This window comes from Ursus americanus, chromosome 30, assembly GCF_024610735.1.
Source record: "Ursus americanus isolate L20-20 chromosome 30, mUrsAme1.1.p, whole genome shotgun sequence".
NCBI classification, from domain to species: Eukaryota; Metazoa; Chordata; class Mammalia; order Carnivora; family Ursidae; genus Ursus; species Ursus americanus.
In genome coordinates this window covers 31,675,924-31,700,120 of record NC_142156.1, presented here as the reverse complement: position 1 = coordinate 31,700,120, position 24,197 = coordinate 31,675,924, and the positions used below count along the sequence as shown (strand labels likewise).

The window sequence follows — 24,197 nt, the reverse complement described above, 5'->3', positions numbered from 1 at the left end:
TTCTCTCCTTCCTCTCCCTGTTTTGTGCATCTTGCATACATGCCCACTTGCACAAGTGCAGGGTTTTGGCATGACAGGGCTCACGCTTTTCCTCTGAGTAAGCCTTGACTTTTTCAGTGGAGCCTTGCTCCAAGTCTGTAAAATGTATATATGTAAATGCACTTTTCTGATTGTCATAATTTACAAAAGAAGGGTTAGAAACGTGTATGTGTTGAGGAATTCACTATCGGATCAGTCTGTTGCATTAGGATTTATCTAATTAAAACATTTCTTACTGAATTTCTTCGGTGTTCTGTTTGGTTTTGTAGCCCACATGCTTTTATCAGATTGGTTTTTGGTTTTGATTCATTTAGTAACCTGTAGTTACTGACTCCAGTGTGGCTAGTTTCCTAAATTTCAATTTTCCCTTGACTGTGTGATTCCTTCTCCTCAGTGTTTTAAGTCCGTTCTTATTTTACATTTTAATATAATCCCTACATTTCAAATATGGAGTTTGTGAAATAAGAGAGAAATGTATCTAGGTCGTTTGGGTTGAAACCCTTTTTGGATTTTTAGTGGGCTATTGATAGGCGTAAAAAAATCATACCTAATCAGCAGTTTCTTTTTTAAAGGTAGTTTTGATTCCTGGTTCTGAGTGGTATAAATTATGAAATAGGATTTTTGAATTTCTGGGATCCTAATCCATCCTCCTTACCTTATAAACAAGGCTCACATAGTTAGCATGAGTTACCAAGGTCATGCAGACTTGTCAGGCTTGCGACCATAATCCAGGTCTCCTGATTATCATTCCAGTGAACTTCCTACCATGTATTTTCAGTATTTCCTGATATATAATTTTCAGTGGGAAAGAACCAGAAGCAAGTGTTGTTTGTTGACATCTGTGTGCAATAGTATATAATTTAATGTAAGTAGTGAGTATAAACAGTCTTTAGTCATTCTTTATAAAGGGTTTCTCTTACAAAGTGCCTTTTGAATTGCTGCTTTATTTTAATAAGACATTAGTCATACTTGGGGCATGCAGTGTGTTCTTCTCTACGTTATGATAGCTCACATTTATCCCATCTTTACTGTGAGCTGTCACCTTGCTAAGCAGTTTAGGTTCATTACTTCATTTAATCCTCTCAACATCCTTATGAGGGAGGTAGCATTAGCCGCCCATTTTACCTGTGAGGAAACTGAGATTTCAGAGAGGTCGAATAACTTGTCCAGGGATACAGATTTGTTTGTGCCAGGTAGGGCAGTCTCTGGGATACTGTTGTTTTAAAGAAGCACAGTAGGTTTAAAAATATCAATTAAATAACAATTAAATTTAAATAGTTTTAAACAGCAATACAATTTATATAACAAAAGGAAAGAGGTTCTACTTGGAGGTGAATAGGAGGCGTTCAAAGGAAAAAGTAGTGACAGTGTCAAGATCCTGGTGTGACTGGGGGTGCCTGGGTGGCTCAATTGGTTAAGCTTTGCTTTGGGCTCAGGTCATGATCCCAGGACCATGATCCCAGGACCCCCACATCGGGCTCCCTGCTCTGCGGGAAGCCTGCTTCTCCTCCCACTCCCCCTGCTTGTGTTCCCTCTCTGGCTGTCTCTTTATCAAATAAATGAATAAAATCTTAAAAAAAAAAAAAAAAGAACAGTGAGGTGTTTACAGTTTCTTCAACATTTCCGTGTGTTTGAAAATTTCCGTAATAAAATGTTAGGGGAAAAAAAGAGAAAAAGCAGCTTAATGGCCATTTGCGTGAAAAAGACATGTAAGTATTAGGTAACCATGAACTCAGTTTGTGCTTCTGTTAGCTCCTAGAAAAGCAGCTTTTCTTTCTTTAGATTAAGTTAAGAGGAGCTTCAGTGTCTAGATCAAGAGAAGTAATAGTCATACTGAGCTCTGCTTTCCAGACCAGATCTGTATAGCATCTGTGCCCAGTTCCAAGGGCCTGTGCACCACGTTGCCAATGAACACAGATGGTGTGGAATCTGGAGGTACGGCTGAAGATTCGTGGGGCTGATGTGGAAGAAGGGCGGGCATAGAGTAGTGCTGTGGTGATCTTCAGATCCTGGGAGAGCTGTGGGATGAGAGTGGTACTTTTTTAAAAAGGATTTTATTTATTTATGAGAGTGCTGGGGGCAGGAGCAGAGGGAGAGGGACAGGCAGACTCTACAGTGAGCATGGAGCCCAAACCTGGGCTCGATCTCACAACCCTGAGATCATGACCTGAGCTGAAATCAAGAGTCTGATGCTTAACCAACTGAGTCGCCCAGGCGCCCCAAGAGTGGTACTTTTGAATGGAGAGCTTGGAGTCAAGTCAGAGGAAGGGAGTTACAGGGAAGGAGATGCCAATCAGGCTTTCTCATGCCTGAGCCTCGCCAGTATGTTACGCCCCTTCAGCCCATCCTCCACACCAGCCCCAGGTCTGTCTTTAGGATTTGTAAATCCGAGTTAGGGCTGCACTGACTTTAGTCTGTCTGTAGTTTGCCATCCTGTTTCGGACAGAGGCCAGGGCTTGACTGGCCTACTGGGCCCTTCCCCACTAGTCCTCATTTTGACATTTCTGTATTCTAGCCAGACCCAAGTTCTTAGAGTCCTTCAAGTGAGCCCATGCTTTCTCACAACTCTGTGAGGTGTACCTCTCAGCCAGTTCCCCAGAGGCAGAATGGAGGACTAGTTCTTTCTACTGCCATTGTGCCTTGTATATCTGTTTACCTTATATTATCAGTAGAATTTATGAAGGGTGGGGTCCTCTTCACTGTTTGTTTATGTATCTTGTTTCTTCCACTAAACTGTGAACTCCTTGGAAGTAGGTATTTTTGTCCTAATTATCTTTATGTGTCCATGTATTATTTATGCCTTGTCTGACGAGTGTCGTAGAGAACTGGCATTTCCCATGGCACAAAGTAAGTATTCAGTGAATGTTGAGTAAGTAATGACTTGCTTTAGAACTTCTTAGTAGTCAGTCTCCTCCAACAGTAGATGTTAGTGGCTAGAAGATTTTTTTTGTCAGTGATGTTGCATACAGGATTTCCTATAAATGGGCTCCAAAATATTTACCATTTTTAAGAGTCTGTGGTTTGATTTTTTTTTTTTTTTCGAGTATTGTCTACACCCAACATGGGGCTTGAACTCACGACCCTGAGACCAAGAGTTGAATGCTCTACCAACTGAGCCAGCCAGGCGCCCCGTGGTTTGACTTTTAAGTAGTATTTTATCTACCATATCTGGCAGGTAAGAGATGGCCCTTTATTTGTTTTCCTCAGTAGGTTTTAATTATGTGATCTCCTTGTAGATGTAAAGGAAACTCAAGCTTCCTGTGTGGCTGTGGATGTGTAATTAGCTTTAGGCAGGGCTCCTGGAGCTGTAAATCCTGTCCTGGGAAGCCCAAGCACAGGGACATCCTGGTGAGAGTTCCGGCCACCCAGACTGCAGCCTTCTTAATGCAGGGTTATTTCTGTAAAATGAGGGCAGCTGTGTCTCTGCCCACCCATGCCCAACAAATAATTATTTTAAATGAAAAAGTAGCAGGTATCTATAAATTAATATGATTATAGCTAAGAATTTTATTTTCACAGCTGTAACTTAATACCTACTGATTTAGAACTGGCGATAAATTTTGTGCTGTAAAAAAGATAGATTTTATATTAAATAGCATGATGGTACCTTCAAATGAAAAAAATTTGGTCAAGAATGTCAGCACTGATCCAAAGGACAAGTAGATAAATCTAGAAGGGGCAGATTGAGCAGTACAGTTTTGGTGTTGTTACATTTTGTTCATACCTTGTGAAATATTTGTTGAGATGAAAACTGCACATTCCTGATAAAGTTCTTGTGTATGGTTGCACTGTGGACCGTATGGAGCAGTGGGCAGCGTATGGGGTTTGGATTCGGACGACTGTCACTAAAGAATGGTAATCCGGGGAAAGTGAGTTATATATACTCTCTGAGCCTCTGTCAATGTCTGTATGGGCTCCTGTGAAGATTCAGTGAACTGTATCAGGTATGGCACAGCTGGGATGGGATGCCTGCTCCATGGGAGGAGCTCAAGGCCTTCAGTGCCTTTCCCTGTTTGGGGAGCAGTGCATCAGTTTTGATGTTTTTAAGAAATATTATTTGAGAAATACATCTGACATACTTCACGGATTTATTGTAGTTTGAGATTATTCTGAGTATTTATAGAGGCAGGATCCATACTGTTATTGTGAGGAGAGCTATGTTTTATTCCTCCCAAACCTTGACTTCTCTGGACTAGAGGTAGTGACAGGTGCTGATGACAGCCCTGAGCAGGACTGGGGAAGGGATAGTAGTAACTTATACCACACCTCTTTTTTCAGCTAACTTTCCCCTTCCTTCCTTCCTTCCTTCCTTCCTTCCTTCCTTCCTTCCTTCCTTCCTTCCTTTTTTTCTTTCTTTTTTTTTTTTAAAGATTTTATTTATTTATTTGACACAGAGAGAGAGAGACAGCCAGTGAGAGAGGGAACACAAGCAAGGGGAGTGGGAGAGGAAGAAGCAGGCTTCCAGCAGAGGAGCCTGATGCGGTGCTCGATCCCAGAACGCCGAGATCACGCCCTGAGCGGAAGGCAGACGCTTAACGACTGAGCCACCCAGGCGCCCCTCTTTTTCTTTTTACACTTTATTTATTTATTTGTCAGAGAGAGCACAAGCAGGGGGAGCGGCAGGCAGAGGCAGAAGCAGGCTCCTCGCTGAGCAAGGAGCCTGATGCAGGACTCGATCCCAGGATCCTGGTATCGACCTCAGCTGAAGGCAGATGTCCAACCAACTGAGCCACCCAGCCGTCCCTTTTTTTTTTTTTTTTTTTTTGTAATTTTTAAAAAAATGTTATTCCTTTGTTCAACTTTTAGGCCCTTGAAGTGCTGTGAACTGTGCTGGTCCTTTCCCTGTACTCTGTAATCTCTCCCATGCTCAGGGGACTCTAGAGGCTCTCTAGGCAGGTTTAGCGATTCCTCCTTAACCAGGTAGGGGCCAAGATCTGCTGGTGAATTAGAATCTGTTTTTGAGGATCTTTGCCCTTAGATAGGAGTCATTTTAGAAAATCATGGAAGCTTTTTTCGTTGTCTCAGTGGTTGGTGGTTGCTATTGAAATTTCTAAGTAGAGGCCATGGAATTCTAGACTCAATGAAGTGTCGGTTCTGCAAGATCAAAACTTTTCCTGTGCCCTGCCGCAACTTTGGAATATCTTGCTGAATAATTTACATAGAAAAAAACTGTTTATGACTGAGCCTAGAATCTAATTCCATTTTACACAAAGAAGGCATTTTTTAAGTGTAGTTTTGGTATAGATGAAATTTTCCAGGAATGCAGTTACTGTAGACACTGAGGAGAAATTGTTTTATTTTCAGCTTTACCAAGTGTATTAGTCAGGGTTCTTCCAGAGAAACAGACCAGTAGGATCTACACACACAGACACACACACACACAGACACACACACACACACACACACACACACAAAGAAATTTATTAAAGGAGTTGGCTGAGAAGTACCAGGATCTGCAGTCAGCAAGCTCAAGCCCCAGGAGAGCCAACATTGTAAGTTCCAGTCCGAGTCTGAAGGCCTGAGAACCAGGAGAGCTCATGGTGTAAATTCAAGTTTGAAAGTTGGTGGGATTGAGACCCAAGAAGAGCCAATTTTTCAGGTGGAGTCTAAAGATGGGAAAAGACCAACATCCCAACTCAAAGAGTCAGGAATCTCTGAATTCAAATGTTAATCTCATTCAGAAACATCCTCACAAAAAAACCCAAACAAAACAAATCTTATTCAAAAAAAAAAAAGGAAAGAAAGAAAAGAAAAAAGAAGAAACATCCTCACACCCAGAATAGTTTAACCAAATGTCTGTGACTCCATGGCTCAGTCAAGTTGGCATATAAAATTAACCATCACACCAAGAATGATTCATCCTTTTAGAAAATCACATTGTTGATAGCATGCATGGTAGATGGCATGGTGTCTGAGTTGCAGTACTACCAAGTGCCCAAGTCAAGAGTATTTGTAGTCAAATTCACAGTGATTTAACTTGGATTTCTTACTGTTTTATTTCACATATAGTCTTGCTTGGAAATTCACATATTGAAATTCACATTTATTTTATTACAAATTACTTTTTTTATGTTTTAGTTGCCACATTATGTAGATATTTTTAGAAAGTACCTGTGTGTATATAATAAATAGGTTAGCTTTGGATTTCACTTCAGTAGTAAAGGTGTATTTACATATTTATTAGAGAAAGGGAGCTTTGGGTCCAATATGGGTGAGAATGGGTGGTCTAAGATCTTAGATCTCAAGCTGCCAGTGTCTTGGACCAGTGTGTATCTCAGCATTTTTAAAGCTTCTGGCTGTGCTCCTTGCCTTCTCTCTGATCTTTGCACAACTGTAGTCCTTCTGTTTATCTTATTGAGTATTTTATAATGTTTGGATCTGCTTTCTGGAAGTCCTTGTTTGGTGTTCATTTGGGTTTGTTTTTTTTTAAGATTTTATTTTTATTTATTATTTTTATTTTTTAAAAGATTTTATTTATCTATTTGATAGAGAGAGAGACAGCTAGCGAGAGAGGGAACACAAGCAGGGGGAGTGGGAGAGGAAGAAGCAGGCTCCCAGCGGAGGAGCCTGATGTGGGGCTCGATCCCAGGACTCTGGGATCACGCCCTGAGCCAAAGGCAGATGCCTAACGAATGAGCCACCCAGCCGCCCCTAAGATTTTATTTTTAAGTAATCTGTACATCCAACTTGGGGCTCGAACTCAAAACCCCTACAGGAAGAGTCTCATGCTCTTCCAGCTGAGCCAGCTAGGCTCCCCAGGTGTTTTTTGTTTTTGTTTTTGTAACCACTTTATTGAGGTATAATTCATGTGCCGCACAATTCACTCATTTTTAAGTGTAAAATTCAGTGGTTTTCAGTATATTCACAGGGTTTACAACCATTATCACAATCTAATTCTGAATGTTTCATCCCAAAAAAGAAACCCTGTATCCATTAGCAGTCAGTATATATTTCTGCTACCCTAACCTCTGATAACCTCTAATTTACTTTTGTCCCTATGAATTTGCCTATTCTGGACAATTTGTATAAATGGAATCATAGAATACATGATTCTTTGTGTTTGGTGTCTTTTATCTGGTTTAACGTTTTCAGGGTTGTACTATGTATTGGTAGTTCATTTCTTTTTCATGCCCAAATAATATTCCATTGGGTGAATATACCACATTTTTTATCCATTTATCAGTTGATAGACATTTGGAATTGAAACAATTATTTTGTATGCAGAAGGCATGTAAACAGAACTATGTGATAGTAATATGTATCCAGTAAGAATTCTGGATCCACAAAGAATTCTGTTATAGTTTAATTTGGGAGAATTTTTTGAGGTTGTTTGTGTTGTTTCCAGTTTGTGGCTATTACGAATAATGTGTCTGTGGACATTTGTATATAAATTTGTGGACAAATGTTTTTTATTTCTCTTGGGTATAAATCCAGGAGTAGACTTGCTGGATCACATGGTAACTATGTTTAAGCATTTGAGGACCTGTTGGACTGTTTTCCAAAGCGGCTGCACTATTTTATATTCTTTCCAGCTGTGTGTGAGGTTTTTAATTACTGCACATGCTTTACAACATTTGTTACTATCTATTTTTTTTTTTTTAGAATTTTTTTTTTTTTTAAGTAATCTCTACACTCAATGTGGGGCTTGGATTTACAATCCGAAGATCAAGAGTTGAACACCAACCGAGCCAGCCAGGCACCCCCCTATCTTTTTGATTGTAGCCATCCTAGTGGGTGAAAAGTGGTAATTCATTATGTTTTAAATGGTAGCAGCAGGAAAGGGACAATCTGTTATATTGTCCCGTATGGTAGCTACCATGTACCTTTAAGTTTAAATTCGTTAAAATTAAATAAAATTAAAAATGCAGTTCCTCAGTCACACCAGCCCCATTTTAAGTGCTCAGTAGCCAAAAGTGGTATTGGACAGCACAGATATACATAAAACATTTTTATCGTTGCAGCGAATTCTATTGGATGGTGCCTGTTTAGGAAGAGTTACTCTGGCAGGAGTTGGATGAGTAGGCAGAGAATGGTAGAGGGAATGAGTGGTGTAGAAAGGAGTGCGGGAGTGGAATTTGGAGAAGAGAAGAAAGAAACTTCAGGGAGCCATCTACAAGATATGAGACTTAGAAAAGAGCAGGTAAATAAAAAGGGAAAGTGAAAAGTTGAAGGAAATGTTCTTAGGAACTAGATTTTTCCACAGTACTTTGAGTTAGCGATGGACCCAGTGTCATTCCTTCATTCTGTAGGTGAGAAAAGCGTAGACTTGGTGCTGAGGTTTCACTGTGCTTTGGTTGCTGTTAATAACAGCGTTCTTTTTATCATGTTGAGGGGTGGAGCAGAGCCCCCTTCACCCTGTCTCACTGTTCCTGCCACCAAACCTGTTGGTGCAGTTTGTATAATGTCAAGGCAAGATAAATCTGGAGCGTTTGAGCTCAGTGTAGGTAAAGTACTCATTAAGGCTATTGGGATGAGCCTTTTCTTTTCCAAAAGGTTATTCTGTAAGTTTATTTTTATTAGTGTTTAGAAATCTTCACAGAATAGAACAGTCTCTTTTTATGCTCATTGTGGTTTCTCAGAGTCACCATACACAAAACTGCTTACATTCAAATAGGCTTTCATTTTTGTGAAAGCCAGCCCGGTCTGTGACATCTTTCCAACCCTGATATTACTTACTGTAGGGATTGCTTTTCTAGCTTAGTCAATAAAGATATATTTAAGGGTTTATCTGGGTGCAGTTTTGTGTGCTGCCAGTGGTATTTCAAGTCGTCTAAGCTATGAAATCAAGCATGAGCTGTTTAGGTGGTAGACTTGCACATTCCTTACAGGCATAGAGATGGCCTTGTTTTCTGAACCAAAAAATTGAGGTTTGTGTTCTTTTTTAAAAAATTTTATTTATCTATTTGAGAGAGAGAGAGTGCATGACAGAGAGCAGGAACAGGGTGAGGGGCAGAGGGAGAGTGAGAAGCAGACTCCCTGCTGAGCAGGGAGCCCGATGCTGTGCTCCATCCAGGGACTCTGGGGTCATGACCTGAGCCGAAGGCAGGCACCCAGCTAACTGGGCCACCCAGGTGCCCCTGAAGTTTATGTTCTGATAAGGAATTTTGATATTGCCTCTTGATAAAAGAGATATGTTGGGAAATATATTTAGATCCTAAATGTTGGAGTTTCTGGGATGTTCTCCTGGCTTATGTGAGGTTATCACAGCAGATATTTGAAATTAGGACTATGCTGGGTAATTTGGAAAATATGATCACCCTTAAATACCTGCAGAGTGGCCAATTCTCAAATGCCAGGATGGTTATTTCTTTATTAAATGCTAAAGATAATGTGTGCTGTGTTGTATTTAGCCAGTTCCATTAGATTTCTAGAATATTCCTATTTTTTTCCTTAGAGAGCAAGTGCATGTGCTCCTGTGAGTGGTGGGGAGGAGGGGTAGAGGGAGAGGGAGAGTGAGAATCTTAAGCAGGCTCTAGGCTCAGTGTTGAGCTGGATGTGGGCTCAGTCTCAGGACCGAGATCATGACCTGAGCCAAAATCAGGAGTCAGACCCTCAACTGACTAAGCCACTCAGATTCCCTAAGATACTCCTTTTAATGAGTGAACTAGAATGCACAAAATAGTTTGAAGTTAGTCATATTCAAGGAGGAAGCCTTAAACGTGGGGTGCATTTTGATTAACAAGTCTAAGAGCTTTTCAACTTTTTATTTTCTGTATCAATATCTAGCTTCCAAATATTTTTATTTATTGCATGGTAAAATTTTTCAGAAAGAGATTTCTGAAGAGCTTTCTTCCAGTTGTGTTCTCAGTATGATGTCATTTCTTTCCACAGATTTGTTTGTAAATGCATCAGGAAGAGGCAACCCAGAATGAAGAAAGCAAGCAGGAGTGTTGGCTCAGTGCCTAAGGTGTCTGGGATAAGCAAAACGCAGACAGTAGAAAAAACTAAACCTGAGAACAGCTCTTCAGCATCTATAGGAGGCAAACTCGTAAAACCTGGAACAACAGCATCATTGTCAAAGGTATGAACGTGGCAATGTTTGAATATGTGATGGATTTTAGGAGTGAATCTTAATATAATGTTTGATTTATTAAATAAACATTGTTTAGGGTTTGCCCTCTGCTGGTGCTGGGAACACATAGCCTTTGAAGAGTTCACAGTGTGGTAGACTTGGCGTGTTTGGTCTGGCTTTACAAATGGAACCAAATAGTAGACTTGTTTATGAAATGCATCATTGAGCACTTGCCTTGTGCAAGGCTCTTGTGCCGGTGTGAGCTGAAGTTAGAGTCCTTCTTCAGGGAGCTTGTGGTGTAACGGGTGGAGGCTGTCACATACGTGCGTAACTAATACACATGCAAAAAAGTCAGATTCCCTGGGGGAGCAGGAGGGCAGTGTAAGCATTTCAGGAAAACATTGTTGTTAGCCTGGGAAGGTTTTACGAAAAGAGCATGTGTGGTAGGTCTTAAAGGATGACCAGTGAGAACATTCCTGAAACCCCCAGGTGGGGGATTTTTATTCCCACTCCACCCCCTTGCACCCCCATCAACTGTTACTCTTTTTCTGACAACTGATCCCGTATTAAACCCGTTAAAATTGGGCAATATTAACTTAGAGCATAACTAGTTTTCTTTACACTCTTTTCGAGGCTGGTTTAGTTCTTGTTAGTACGGGATGATGGCTGTGGGCTTCAGAAGCAGACAGCCCCTGGCTTTGTATGCATATGCTTCACAGCACCATGATCAGGATGAAATGAGGAATGTATGGAAGTGGTTAGCTCAGAGTCTGGCACACAGCAAGGGCTTCGTAAATGACAGGCAGTAGTATTCTTTTTTAAAGATTTATTTATGTATTTATTTGAGAAAGAGATTGAGCATACGAGCAGTAGGGAGGGGCAGAGGGAGAGGGAGAAGCAGGCTCCCCATGGAGCAGGGAGTCTGACTCAGGGCTCAATACCAGGACCCTGGGATCATGACCTGAGCTGAAGGCAGACTTTAACTGACTGAGCCACCCAGGTATCCTGGTAGCATTTTTATTGATTATCTCTGGAAACTTTTACTGGCTCACCACCGATTTCTGAAAAGAATAGTCTTTTTCTGTGGGTGCTCTCAGTGTCTGTGTTGATTTGGACCACCCAAGGGACAAGATGACTCCAGGCCATTTTTCTGCTGGTCATATCTTAGATACATTGCACAGAGATCCGCAGTCTTCTAGTCTTTCTTAGTGCAGAATCCACTTATTTGTTCTTTGCTTGTTTGTCCTGGGAATTTTGTGTTTTGAGTAGCAACTTTGACTCTGTGGAGAAAACCTGGAGAGGGTTAGTGCTAGTCTCACAGGGAGAAACTAAGCAGTGTTTGAAACATGATCCATCCAAAAGCCTTTTGTCCAGTCAGGGCTTTGATAGATTGTGGCTTAATTATTTTAAGAAGCGCCTCAAGGAACAGCTGAGGAGGGACTTCCTTATGTGTGTTGAAAGATCTAGCTGGAAATGCTGGTTTTTCTATTCCAGGGTTGTCAAAACTAAACCCAGACTTATTCCACGGGCTTGGAGGTGCCCCCAGATTTTCTCCTTGCTACAGTTTTGATTAGCTGCTGGGTGTCATCCTATGGCCCAGAGAATGGTACCAGGAGTAAGACCTTCGCCCTACTTCCGTTAGTCTGAATCAACACCCTGAATTACTTCCTTGATGGCAATGTTGCCACTCTTTTGTGTAAGATCGCTGGCATTTTCTGACCTAACTGGTTACTCACTTGCTGGGGGTGAATTCAGAGCGGAGTGCCTGTGTGATGACTGGGTGACCTGTTATTTACGTGACTGGAAGAACAGGTTGTTGGCATTGGATGTGTTCTACTGCTTTTCTTCTGTTGCCTCCTCATCAGTGGCAGGCAGGATCTTTGAAGGTTTACCATGACGTGTGCCCTGAACAGGCATGTCAGATCTTCTGAGGCCTGTATCTGGAGTTGATGGTAGTTTGGTTTTGAACAGTGAGTAATTTTTCGTTGTAAAGCAAAACAGCTGTTTGTCTGCTGTGGGCCAGCACATGTGTTCTGTCCATAGCTTTGTCTGTCCTTTGTTGGTTCATTTAAGTAGGGATGATGTGTGTATGTGTGTAGTGAGGAGGGTCTCGGAAGAAGTGAAACTATTTGGGAACACTTTATCTAGACTGAAGCAATTGCTTTTACATAAGAAGGGAGAAGAAAAAAGGCACTGACTCGAAATTGAGGTGAGAAGACAAAGAAGGAAAGAAAATAGTGAAAATGAACAGAAAAATTGAAAAGATCAAAAGGGCTTGGAGACCCCACCAACTTAAGTGTTATTTTGTTTTCCTAAGTTTTCATATTTCACTGTGCTTCTCTAGCATTTGGACACTTCCCACAACTTGAATTCTGTAACCGTGATGGAGCGTTGATGACTAACCAGATGAATGAAGCTTTTGGCTTTTAGTCATATAGACACCACGTGCACATACTCACCCATTCATGCGGACACCCACATGTGTGTCTCTGTCACTGCTCAGTATTCACCACTTTTCTTATAGTGGCGGGTGTGGGGATATACATTTCTTTACCTCTTTCATTTCAAATATTGTTTGAGGCTAGATCTAGTTGAGGTGTAGGAGAAAGGACCTTTTTCATGAGAGCATCTCAGTGCTTATTGGAGTTTTTGTAAATATAAAATATAGCACTACTGTTTTTCAGTGAGTTTTGAGGAAATTGTTCCCATTCTTGTGAGTAGCTGTGACGTCTGGTTTGGGACCTTTGTATGGTTAATTCTTTGTCACAGTGAGCAGAGAGGATTAGTTGCCGCATAAGGATGGTCTCCTATAGGCCTGCACTTTGCAGGTTTCATACACTGCTCAGGGGTTCCTGGTTAATCCTTGTAGAAGTAATACACTTTTTCATTGTCCCAAGAATAGTTTTTTCTAAAAGTTAATAGATGAGAATTATTAAATATCAGTTACTTCAGTTAGAATCTATCTGAGTAATTGATGACTGTCAATGATTATTTGTGATCATACCTTTTCAGTATGAAAATTAGTTAACCGTATGATTGAATGAATAATCCATCTCTGAAACTTGAAAGGCAGAATTTAAAAACTAACCTTAAATTTTGAGTTGATGATGCAGACCATGAAACTTGGATTTTACCATGAGAAGCATGGATACGTTGGTTGTATTATTTCATCATTTGTATCTAGAAGTTTTTTTTTTTAAACATTCTTTAAAAAAAAATTTTTTTTTTAAAGATTTTTTATTCATTTGACAGAGATAGAGACAGCCAGCAAGAGAGGGAACACAAGCAAGGGGGAGTGGGAGAGGGAGAAGCAGGCTTCCAGCGTAGGAGTCTGATGTGGGGCTCGATCCCAGAACGCCGGGATCACGCCCTGAGCCGAAGGCAGACGCTTAAAGAGTGAGCCACCCAGGCGCCCCCTAAAATTTTTTTTAATTTTAATTTTATTATTAGTTTTGATCGTATATTCTTTTATATATATGCAAATCTGTTTTATGTACAATAATTGTGGTTCTATCAAATAATCATACCATGACCTTCTACTGGTAGTCTTCTCCAGGATAGATTCAGGTGAAATTAGATTATTTATGCACTTCGTGGACTACCACACTTGAGACTTTGTAACTGATTTCAGTTTTGAGGCCATGCACACAATTCAAAATATACACAAATTGGTTAAGGCAACAAGAGTGGGCTGAAAGAAAGCACAGGACTTGGAATGAGTAAACTGTATTTTGCTTGCATGGGAGCCACCGCACAACCAGCAAGTGCTATACATGTCTCAGAGCTCTTTTACTGTAGTCTGGGGGGCTTCTAAACATCTATGTGATTGCACAGCAGGTAGACAGACAGCAGGTATGACCTGCTGGAAGCTTCGCTAAGGGCTCATTTCTTCTCCACCTCTCCTTTTTTGGATTCATATTTCAGTTTGTAATCTGCTAGGGCAGCCTTGATTGCATCTTCAGCCAGCATGGAGCAGTGCAGTTTCACGGGGGGTGGGGGTGGGGGTGGGGGTGGGGGTGGTGCAGAGCTCCTTGGCGATGTCTGTGTTCTTGATGGTCAAGGCTTCCTCTACCGTCTTGCCTTTTACTCATTCAGTGGCTAACGAGCTGGAGGCAATAGCAGACCCACAGCCAAATGTTTTAAACCTGGAGTCCACAATCTTCCACTTTTCATCCACTTGCATCTGCAATTTCATTACATCACCACATGCTGGAGCCCCCACTAATCCAGTTCCAACATTTTTTGATGTCTTCAAGGGACCCCAAGTTTCTAGGATTTTCATAATGATCAACAACCTTCTTGTGATAGTTCCCGGACAGGCAGGTGTGGGCTCCGCAGCAGCAGGGCCGACACTGCCTGCTTCAGATGGCCAGCTCCAGCCGCCACCATCTTCCGGGCTTGTGCCTGTGCAGCAATTTTATTATTTTTTTATTAAGTAATCTCTACGTAGACCCAACGTGGGGCTTGAACTCACAACCCTGAGATCATGAGTCGGATGCTCCACTGACTAAACCAGCCAGGCATTCCTGTATCTAGAAGGTTTTTACCAAATGATTTGCATTTTGCATTTGTTATTAAGAAGTAGGCTAAAATCTCTTCCCTTCGTCAATTTCAGAAATTTTTTTGAACTGTTGTTGATGGGGGTGTTTATGTGTGGAAGTGCACATGTATTTGCAGAATTGTGTAACAAAAATTGAAATATGGAAAGATATGAGCCTGCAAGTAGCTTCGTGTAAAAGAGTTGGAAAGTACAGAGTTGTGTTTTTTTTGTTTTGTTTTAAACTTTTTTCAAGTTTATTTATTTTTGGTAATCTCTATACCGAACATGGGGCTCAAACTCATGACCCCAACTGAGATCAAGAGTTTCATGCTCTTCTTCTTCTTCTTCTTTTTTTTTTAAGATTTTATTTATTTATTTGACAGAAAGACAGCCAGCGAGAGACGGAACACAAGCAGGGGGGTGGGAGAGGAAGAAGCAGGCTCCCAGGGGAGGAGCCCGACTCGGGGATTGATCCCAGGACTCTGGGATCACGCCCTGAGCCGAAGGCAGATGCTTAACGACTAAGCCACCCAGGTGCCCCAAGAGTTTCACGCTCTTCTGACTGAGCCATCCAGGCACCCCTGTTTTTAATTTTTTTGATGAAGTATACATCCAGAACAGTTCACACAGTTTCTGTGTTCAGCTTAGTGAATCACCACAAAGTGACATATTCTGCAGCCACCAACCCAGATCAAGGAGTGGCTGTGGTGGTCAAGGAATGGTCTGAAGTGGCTTTAATTTGCATTTGCATTATTATCAGTGGAATTAAGCACCTTTTCATATCTTACTTTGTATGTTTAGCGGCTAGTCAGATATCCTCTTTGTGAAGTGCCTGTTCAAATCATTTGCCCATTTTGCTACTGTGTTATCTTTCTTTTTCAGCTTTTTTTGTGTGTGTGGTAAAATACACATCACATTTATCATCTTAACCATTTTTAAGTATACAGTTTAGTAGCAGTAAATACATTCACATTGAGCAGCCATCAGCACCATCCATCTCCAAAACTTTCACCTTGCAAAACTGAAACTCCGTCCCCATTAAACAACAACTCCCCATTCTCCCTCCCAGCCACTGGCAACTGTTGTACTTTCTGTCTCTGTGAATCTGACTACATAGGTACCTCATATGAGTTAAATCACATGGTATTTGTCTTTTTGCCACTGGCATAATTCACTTAGCATAATGTCCTCAGAGTTCATCTACACTGTAGCATGTGTCAGAATTACCCCCCCCCTTTTTTTAAGATTTTATTTTTTTAAAGTAATCTCTACACCCAATGTGGGGCTCGAACTCACAACCCTAAGACCAAGAGTCGCATGCTCCACTGACTAAGCCAGCCGGGCACCCCAGAATTTCCTTTTTAAATGCTAAATAATATTCCACCGTATGTAAATACCACATTTTGCTTATCCATTCTTCCATCAGTGGACACTTGAGTTGTTTCCATGTGGACTTTTGGCTGTTGTAAATAATAGCTGTGAACATGTATGTATAAATATCTCTTAGAAGCCCTGCTTTCAGTTTTTTGGGTGTATAATCAGAAACGGAATTTCTGGGTCGCATGGTAATTCTATTTTTAATTCTTTGAGGAACCTCCATAACTGTTTTCCACAGCAGCTTCACCATTTCCATTCCCACCAAGGAATTCTCTTCCCAGCAAGTGTTTTAATTTTTCCACATCTTCATCAGCACTTTTTTTTATAGTAGCCATCAAAAGGGGTATGAGGTGGTGTAGTGTGTTTTTTTTGTACTGACTTACAGTTCTTTGCCTATTCTAGATGTGAGCCCTTTGTTGTTTATATCTGTTGCACATATGTTCTCCCACTCTGTGTCTTCTCTTTCTCCTTTAATCGTATCTTTTGATAAATGGAAGTTCTTAATTTTAATATAGTCCAGTTTGTTAATCTTTTGTTGATGGTTAGGGGTGTGTGTGTGTGTGTGTGTGTGTACGTGCGTTTATAAAATCTTTCCCTGTCCCAAGGTCAAGAAGATAGTTTCCTATTTTTTCAAGAGTGTTATTATTTTACATTTAAATATACATCTAAATATACATGTATAAATTTACATCTAAATATAGATCCTCAGTCTATCTAGAATTAATTTTTAAAAGATTGTTACTTATTTACTTGAGAGAGAGTGAGAGCGAGAGTGAGAGAGTGCACAGAGGGAGAAGGAGAAGCAGACCCTGAGCTCATGATCTGAGTGGAAGGCAGATGCTTAACCGATTGTGCTACCGAGACACTCCATTCTCTTTTATAACCACAGTACAATTACCAAATCTGGGAGTGAACATTGATAAAATGCTAGTTTTTCATCTCTAGATTTTAATTAAATTTCACCAACTGTGCTAATGTCCATTTTAGCAAAAAAGAAGAAAATTTTTTTCTGGTCCAGCTTTCAGTCCAGGATAGTGAATTACTTTTAGTTGTCACACTCTTCTTTTCTTCTTAAATTTGGGATAGTTCCTCTGTCTTTGTCTTTTGTGACATTGATATTACTAAAGAACGTAGGCCAGTTTATTTGGTAGACTATCTTCCAGATTTAGGTTTCTCAGTTTTTTCTTGAGATTAGGTTGGGTTTATGGGTTTTTGGCTGAAGTCCCACAGAAGCCACATGTCGTTGGTGCAGCATTTCCAGAAGCACATGGTGTCAATGTGTTCCATTCCTGGTGATGTTAACTTAATTTGGTTAAGGTGGTGTCTGGTTTGCTATCAGGTTACTCTGTTTCCTTTTGTAACGCATAAGTATCTTGTCAAAAGTACTTTGAGACTTCGTAAATATTCTCTTTTGCATCAGACTTTCACACCCTAGTTTTAGCAATTCTTCACTGTTCTTTCCAGAATCAGTTATCAGTATGATTTTTGCCAAGTGGTAGTTTTCGAATTCCATCATCTTTCTACATTTAGTAGCTGGCATTCTACTTACAAGAAGGAGTTTTCACTTTTGCTCCATCTGTATATTCAGTTATGTTAGTGTGGAACAATGGATTCTTATTCAGTGGGCTGTCAGTGGTTAGCATCGTTTATTTTGGTGCTCATATTGTTCCCTATTTGGTCAGTGGGAGACCCTTCAAGCTGACTCTGGTGTCCTTTCAAAGTGTTCCTATTCTTTTTTGAGCAACCCCTTAATTTCTGACATGAGAAGTTTTCTATTTCTCCAGCCCTAGCCCACAGTCAGCCTTTTCTTCAAGAAGGCCTTGTTCCTTTTAGTGGAGGATAGCACTTAAAGCCTTTGGACACTGGGGAGGGAATGTGTTGTGGTGAGCACTGGGCGTTATGTAAGACTGATGAATCACAGACCTGTACCCCTGAAACAAATAATACATTATATATTAATTAATTGAATTTAAATTAAAAAAAAAATAAGGCCTTTGGAAGCTAGGTGTGTTCATTGCTTTTGAGTGTATTGTTGTTTTAGGCCTGCTCAGCAGAGAGGAAACACACACACACACGTGTGCACACACATGTGCACACTCATATCTTTATCAATTTCTGTGTCTGTTTCTTCCATGTATATTAAAACCTGTGAGTTCACACTGTTACTTCCAAATCCAGTTGACAATGTTTAGAGTACCCTTTTCACTTTCTGTAATTGTAATCTAGTCTCCTGACAGTGAGAAATCTGGCTTTCATTCTAATATATTTATTTATTTTCTCAGTCCTAGAATATGTAGGCAGTAGTTACAGAATTGCCATACCACTGCTAAAAACTAATCTACCAGGTAGAGTTCAAAATGCATACTTTTTTTGGTCTTTAGCTTGAGAGTTTGAGGATTTATGGTCAAAATACTATTTTCAGAGGATACTTGGATTCTTCTCTACCCTTCACCCTGTGTGGCTTTGTTATTTATTAGAAATGCAGCTGGGTCCATTTGTTCCTATTGTGTTTCATTTTAGGGTTTCCCCTACCCTTGTTTAATTAATTAATTAACTGCGAGCATGTGAAACACTACCAAAGTTCAATTCCACATGTCAGAATTAGGAGAAGATGTGTTCGGAGAAGTGCCCCTCCCTTCCCCCTCATTCCTCCTTACTCTGTCCCCAGCCATCTGTTGGAGGTAAACAGTGTGGTTAGGTTTTTGTTTTTCCCTTCCTGTATTTCTTTTTGCACAAATGATCAGATACATGTATATTTATTGTGTTATTTACCCTTTGTTACACAGAAGTTGTCATAATTAGATCTGTTTCTACACTTTGTTTTTTTTCACTTAATGTAGTCTAGAAATTTCTTTACACCAATTTATAGCAGTCTTTCTCGTTCTGTTTTTTTTTTAAGATTTTATTTATTTATTTGGCAGAGAGAGAGAGAGACAGCGAGAGAGGGAACACAAGCAGGGGGAGTAGGAGAAGGAGAAGCAGGCTTCCTGCTGTGCAGGGAACCCAATGTGGGGCTTGATCCCAGGATCCTGGGGTCATGCATGACCTGAGCGGAAGGCAGGCATTTAACTGACTGAGCCGCCCAGGCGCCCTCTCATTCTGTTTAATGTGTCTCTGTATGGATGTACTATAGTTTATTGAGCTACTGTTCTATGTATGGGCATTCAAGGTGTTCCCAATATTTTGCAGTTAAAGACAATGCTGCAGGGGTGCTTGGGTGGCTCGGTTAAGTGTCTGCCTTTGGCTCAGGTCATGATCCCAGGGTGCTGAGACTGAGCCCCGTGTCAAGCTCCCTGCTCAGCGGGGAGTCTGCGTCTCCCTCTCCCACCACCCCTCCCCTGCTTGTGTGCACAGGCACACTCTCTCTCTCTCTCTCTCAAATAAATAAATAAATAAAATCTTTTTTAAAAGGCAGTGCTGCATTTAGTAATCTTAAGCATATGTATTTTTGTATTATTGGAGGTATGTCTTCAGGTGAAATTCCTAGAGGTGGATTGCAGAGTACAAAGTAAATGCATATGGAGTTCTGTTAGACATTGCCAGATGCCTTTTATAAGGCCACATCCAGCTGCGTTCTCACCAGCAACTTAAGAGAGCACCTGTTTCCCCACATCCTTCACAAAGGAACATGTGATAACTTTTCATTTTTACCGGTCTGATAGGTGAGATGTGGTATCTCAGTGTTGTTTAATTTGCATTTCTCCTATTGTGAGTTAGACTGGTTATACTTTTTGTATTGTGTGTGGATTGATTGTAGGTGATTGTTTATTTTGCTCACTTTTCTATGTGTCTCTTACCCATTGATTTCTTTTTTTTTTTTTTAAGATTTTATTTATTTATTTGACAGAGATAGAGATGGCCAGCGAGAGAGGGAACACAAGCAGGGGGAGTGGGAGAGGAAGAAGCAGGCTCATAGTGGAGGAGCCTGATGTGGGGCTCGATCCCAGAACACCGGGATCACGCCCTGAGCCGAAGACAGACGCTTAACCGCTGTGCCACCCAGGCGCCCCTTACCCATTGATTTCTAAGAGTTCTTTGTGTATTAAGGATATTGGCCCTTTATTTATAAGATACTGCAATATACTCTCCCAGTTTCTCATTTTTGTATCATGCTCAGGACTTTTAAAATTTTTTAAGATTTTAATTTTTATGTAGTCAAAATAATCCTTTGTTTCATCATTCAGGATTTTGAATCATAGTTAGAAAGCCTTGGAATTTATTTTTGATAATGTGTGAAATAGGGCTCATTCATTTTTTTTTCTTTTGTGAATATGTGGTTGACCTAGTATCATTTACTGAAAAACCCATTTTTTTCTATACTACTTCTTTGGTCATAAATCAGGTGTCTATATAATGCAGTTGTTGTGGGTTTTTTGGTTTTTTTTTTTTTTTTTTTGATTCTTTTCTATTCCACTGTTTATTCATGTGCCAGTAAACTACTATCATTTAACTTATGGAGGAAGAAAAATTACCTCAAAGATAATTCTAACTTCTATTAATGGAATATAAAAGGTTATTTGAAAATATATGGGTATGTTGAGTTTATATACTGATTAATTGTTGAGGGACAAATTGACAGGAAGGAAGTAGAACTTGATTTACAAATTTTTTGCATCATAGTTGATGACCAGTTTCATAAACAGGAACTAGTCTTAAAGAATATGAATAATCCTTAATGATTAATGCAGTATCCTCCTTCCTCTTTGTATAACTAGATTTTTCATAATGTGACAATCCTAAATTACCAAAGCTTAATTAGTTTAATTCATTTAAAACATTAATCCTTTTCTACCTCTAGTAAGACAGATTGACCTAGCTAATGGTATTATATTGTAACTTTTATAATTGAATGATGAGAACAGAATCTAGTCTACTGACATTTAGAACAGGAAGAGACTTTAGAGATTAGTAATTTATGAAGCATTTTAATCTGTAGAGATGAATTTATTATGATTGCCTCAGAATTTATTATGGTTGCGTGGCTCCAGATAGACAACAGTAGTAAATCAGTTGGCTAACTTACGCTTTCACCTTAATGGGACAAAACTTTTTGGTTGTTTTTTATTAAAAACTAGTTTTTCTTGGGGTGCCTGGGTGGCTTAGTTGGTTGAGCATCCTACTCTTGGTTTTGGCTCAGCTCTTTTTTTCTTTTTTTAAAGATTTGATTTATTTATTTGTTAGAGAGGGGGAGAGAGAGAGCACAGCAGGGGGAGTGGCAGGCAGAGCCAGCAGAGGGAGAAGCAGACTCCCCACCGAGCAAGGAGCCCGATGCGGGACTGGATCCCAGGACGCTGGGATCATGACCTGAGCTGAAGGCAGATGCTTAACCAACTGAGCCACCCAGGCGTCCCTAGGCTCAGGTCTTACTGTCGGGATCCTGGTATCTCAGTATGGAGTCTGCTTGAGATTCTGTCTTCCTCTCCTTCTGCCCCTCCCACTTGTGCTCTCTCTCTCTCAAATGAATTAATTAATTTTAAAAAAGTAGTTTTTCTTTTTTTCAGAGATTTTTGACTCCTCTGTGGTCTTCCATTCCTAGAAGTAAAAACAGGTTTCTTCACTATTTTTTAAGTAATAATTTTATACCTGATCTCATTATCCAGAGTGCTTGTTTTCTTTTCTTTTTTTTTTAATTGAAGTATAGTTGACGCTTGTTTGCTTTTTAAAAAGCTTGTATTTTTTTCAGTCTTTGTAAAATATAAGTAAGTATTACAAAGGGTCTTTCTCAAGTAGTGTGATCATTTAGGCTAACCCTCACTCTAATCTTAAACTCTCTGGATTTTATTTATATATTACCTAAGCTTTAAGAAAAAAATCTTTCAATTTTGGCTTAAGTTAGACTACTAAAAAATGAGGTCAGGTAAGAAAAATAAATTTCAAAATAATGGTTCCATCACTGATTTACTTTAAAACGATAAAGATTAATTCAGGTTCTTAGTGGTATTTCCCTCTCGAAATTGCAGGGTGGTGTTTTCTGTGGCATTATAGAACTTTCCTCAGCGTCCATGTGATAGCGCTCAGATGATCCCTGTTCATAATTCATGTCCTAGATGAAAGAGTAACAAAGAGGATGTCTTCACTTTTTCCTGTCCCTCACTGACTGGCACATGTGGGCACACAGTAGGCTTCCATAAAGTCTTCGATTACATATGTGATTTTCATATTTTAAGAAGAATTGTGTGATTGTTTATAAACCGGTAAAGAGGTTCTCTTTCTGTAGCGCAGTATGAAGTACTGCTGCTTGGTAACTGTCAGAAAATCTTTGTAGAGCTCTAGATCTTGAATTCAATGTAAAAGCCAAGAGCTTTGTTTAGTCTCAAAATATTATTTACTCTTGCTTCATCTAATCAGTTTGCTTTTATATTCTGTTGCTTCTAGACCAAGAGCAGTGATGACCTCTTAGCTGGAATGGCTGGAGGGGTGACTGTGACTAATGGTGTTAAAGGAAAGAAAAGCACCTGCTCTTCCACAGCGTCTTCAGCATCGGCCCCTGCCATGACCACCGTGGAGAACAAATCCAAGATCAGCACAGGTATGGGTGACATTCAGAGTAAGAGTTAAATTGCTTCTTTTGTTTGAATAGCAGAGTGCTGTGGTATTTAAGGGGTTCCCTTCATTACAGAAAATGTTAGACAGGTACAAAAGTATTTGTATTTCAGCCACCTATACTCATCACCTTAGTCAACCGATGGCCAGTCTTAATTCCTTGACGTCTACCTTCCCTCATTATTTTGAGGCAAATTCCAAGTGTCCTATAATTTCATCCACAAATATGTAATTATCTTTGAAAGATAAGAATTCCCCTAAAAATATAATCACAATACCATTATCAGCCCTTAAAATAATTAATAGTCATTCCTTAAATCATAAATATAAAGAAATACTTATTCAAATTTCTAACGTTTTCATAAATACTGCATATGTATATTTACTGTCTGTGGATCAGGATTCACTTAAAGTCCATATATAATTCTTGTTACTTCTTCTTAAATCTGTTTTTTTCTTATAGTTTAATTTTTGTAGAAAAATAGGTGGTTTGACGTATATTTTCCCATGATCTGGATTTTGATGTTATGTCTCCTTCGTGTCCTTGACCGTGTCCCTTTGTTCATTTACTGTTAATGTCATTGGATCTAGAGCCTTGATGGGACAGTTTCAGGTTCCTTTTTTTCTCCAAGACTCCATACATAGTAGTTGTCCATCCACCAGTAGGCGCATCATTTCTGGTGTCTGTCTTTCCAAGATGCTAGCGGCCTTTGATGATCAGTGCTGGATACATTCACTCCTGTTCTACCATTCTTCATTCATTAGCAGCAGTTAGCTTTAGATTTGATGGAGTCTGTAAATGAACTCATCCTATAGTCCAAGGAATAATGCTATCATATTTTACTTCTTACACATATAGAAAAAAACTTTAAAAACTTCCAGTAAACACAAGATCATGTGTTTTTATTTATTTATTTTAGTTTTTATTATGTATTTAAATATTTTATTTTTAAGTAATCTGTACACCCAACGTGGGGCTCGACCTCACAACCCCGACGTCAAGAGTCACATGCTCCACAGACCGAGACAGCTAGGCACTCCAAGATCATGTGTTTGTAATACAGCTGTTGAAAGCACATTGGCAAAAATTATAGTAGACCTTCTTTATCATTCATTATTTAGGCCATTAGCCCTTTGTGTATGTATTAGACTTTTTCCTAGCCCAGGTTTACCTACTGTCCTCTCTCCTACTTTGATCTTCTGTGGACCCATCCTTCTATCTCTCATCCTTCTATCCCAGATCACGCCCCCCTGTTAGTTGTAATAGTCATGTGGTATGATCGTGAGGAAGGCACTATTATACCAGGCACCATTCTATTTTATCCTCACTATAGCCCTATGAGGTTGAGGCTATTATTCTCATTTTAGAGATGTGAGAGCTGTGCTTAAAGCTTAAGTATCTTGCCTAAGGCCTTGCATTCAGTTGCTCAGAAAATATTTGTTGGGTACCATACCACGTTGTACCAGCTGCAAAGCTGGTGGTGGAGCAAGGACTGCAACTTAGGTCTTTTACTCTCAAGCCCGAGCTCATCACCACACTTAACACTGCAGCTTGTGTGGTAAGGAAATTAAGTACTCTAATGCCATCTATATCTCTTCCTATTTCCAACTTTTAGAGTTTACTGGGAGAGCTCCCTCACATTTGTACCCTGGTTCCCTACTGACCAGTGCCACCTGCCCTCACAG

General features: G+C 39.9%; 1 protein-coding gene and 1 pseudogene across 3 annotated transcripts in view; one reads left to right on the top strand and one right to left on the bottom strand.

The window, feature by feature from the left end:
- SPECC1L (sperm antigen with calponin homology and coiled-coil domains 1 like) overlaps nt 1-24,197 on the top strand; it is a 121,538-nt gene that overhangs the window by 17,688 nt on the left and 79,653 nt on the right. For 2 of the 3 annotated variants that reach the window (XM_045802473.2, XM_087857555.1), the window contains exons 2-3: nt 9,871-10,060; nt 22,344-22,497. In XM_045802473.2, the coding sequence (XP_045658429.1) occupies nt 9,908-10,060; nt 22,344-22,497 (307 nt within the window). In that variant the 5' untranslated portion in view covers nt 9,871-9,907. Of the gene's footprint in view, nt 1-272; nt 3,215-9,870; nt 10,061-22,343; nt 22,498-24,197 lie in introns of those variants that run through there. The other variant, XM_087857554.1, reaches the window with a different exon arrangement.
- LOC123795610 (iron-sulfur cluster assembly enzyme ISCU pseudogene) lies at nt 13,934-14,440 on the bottom strand (annotated as a pseudogene).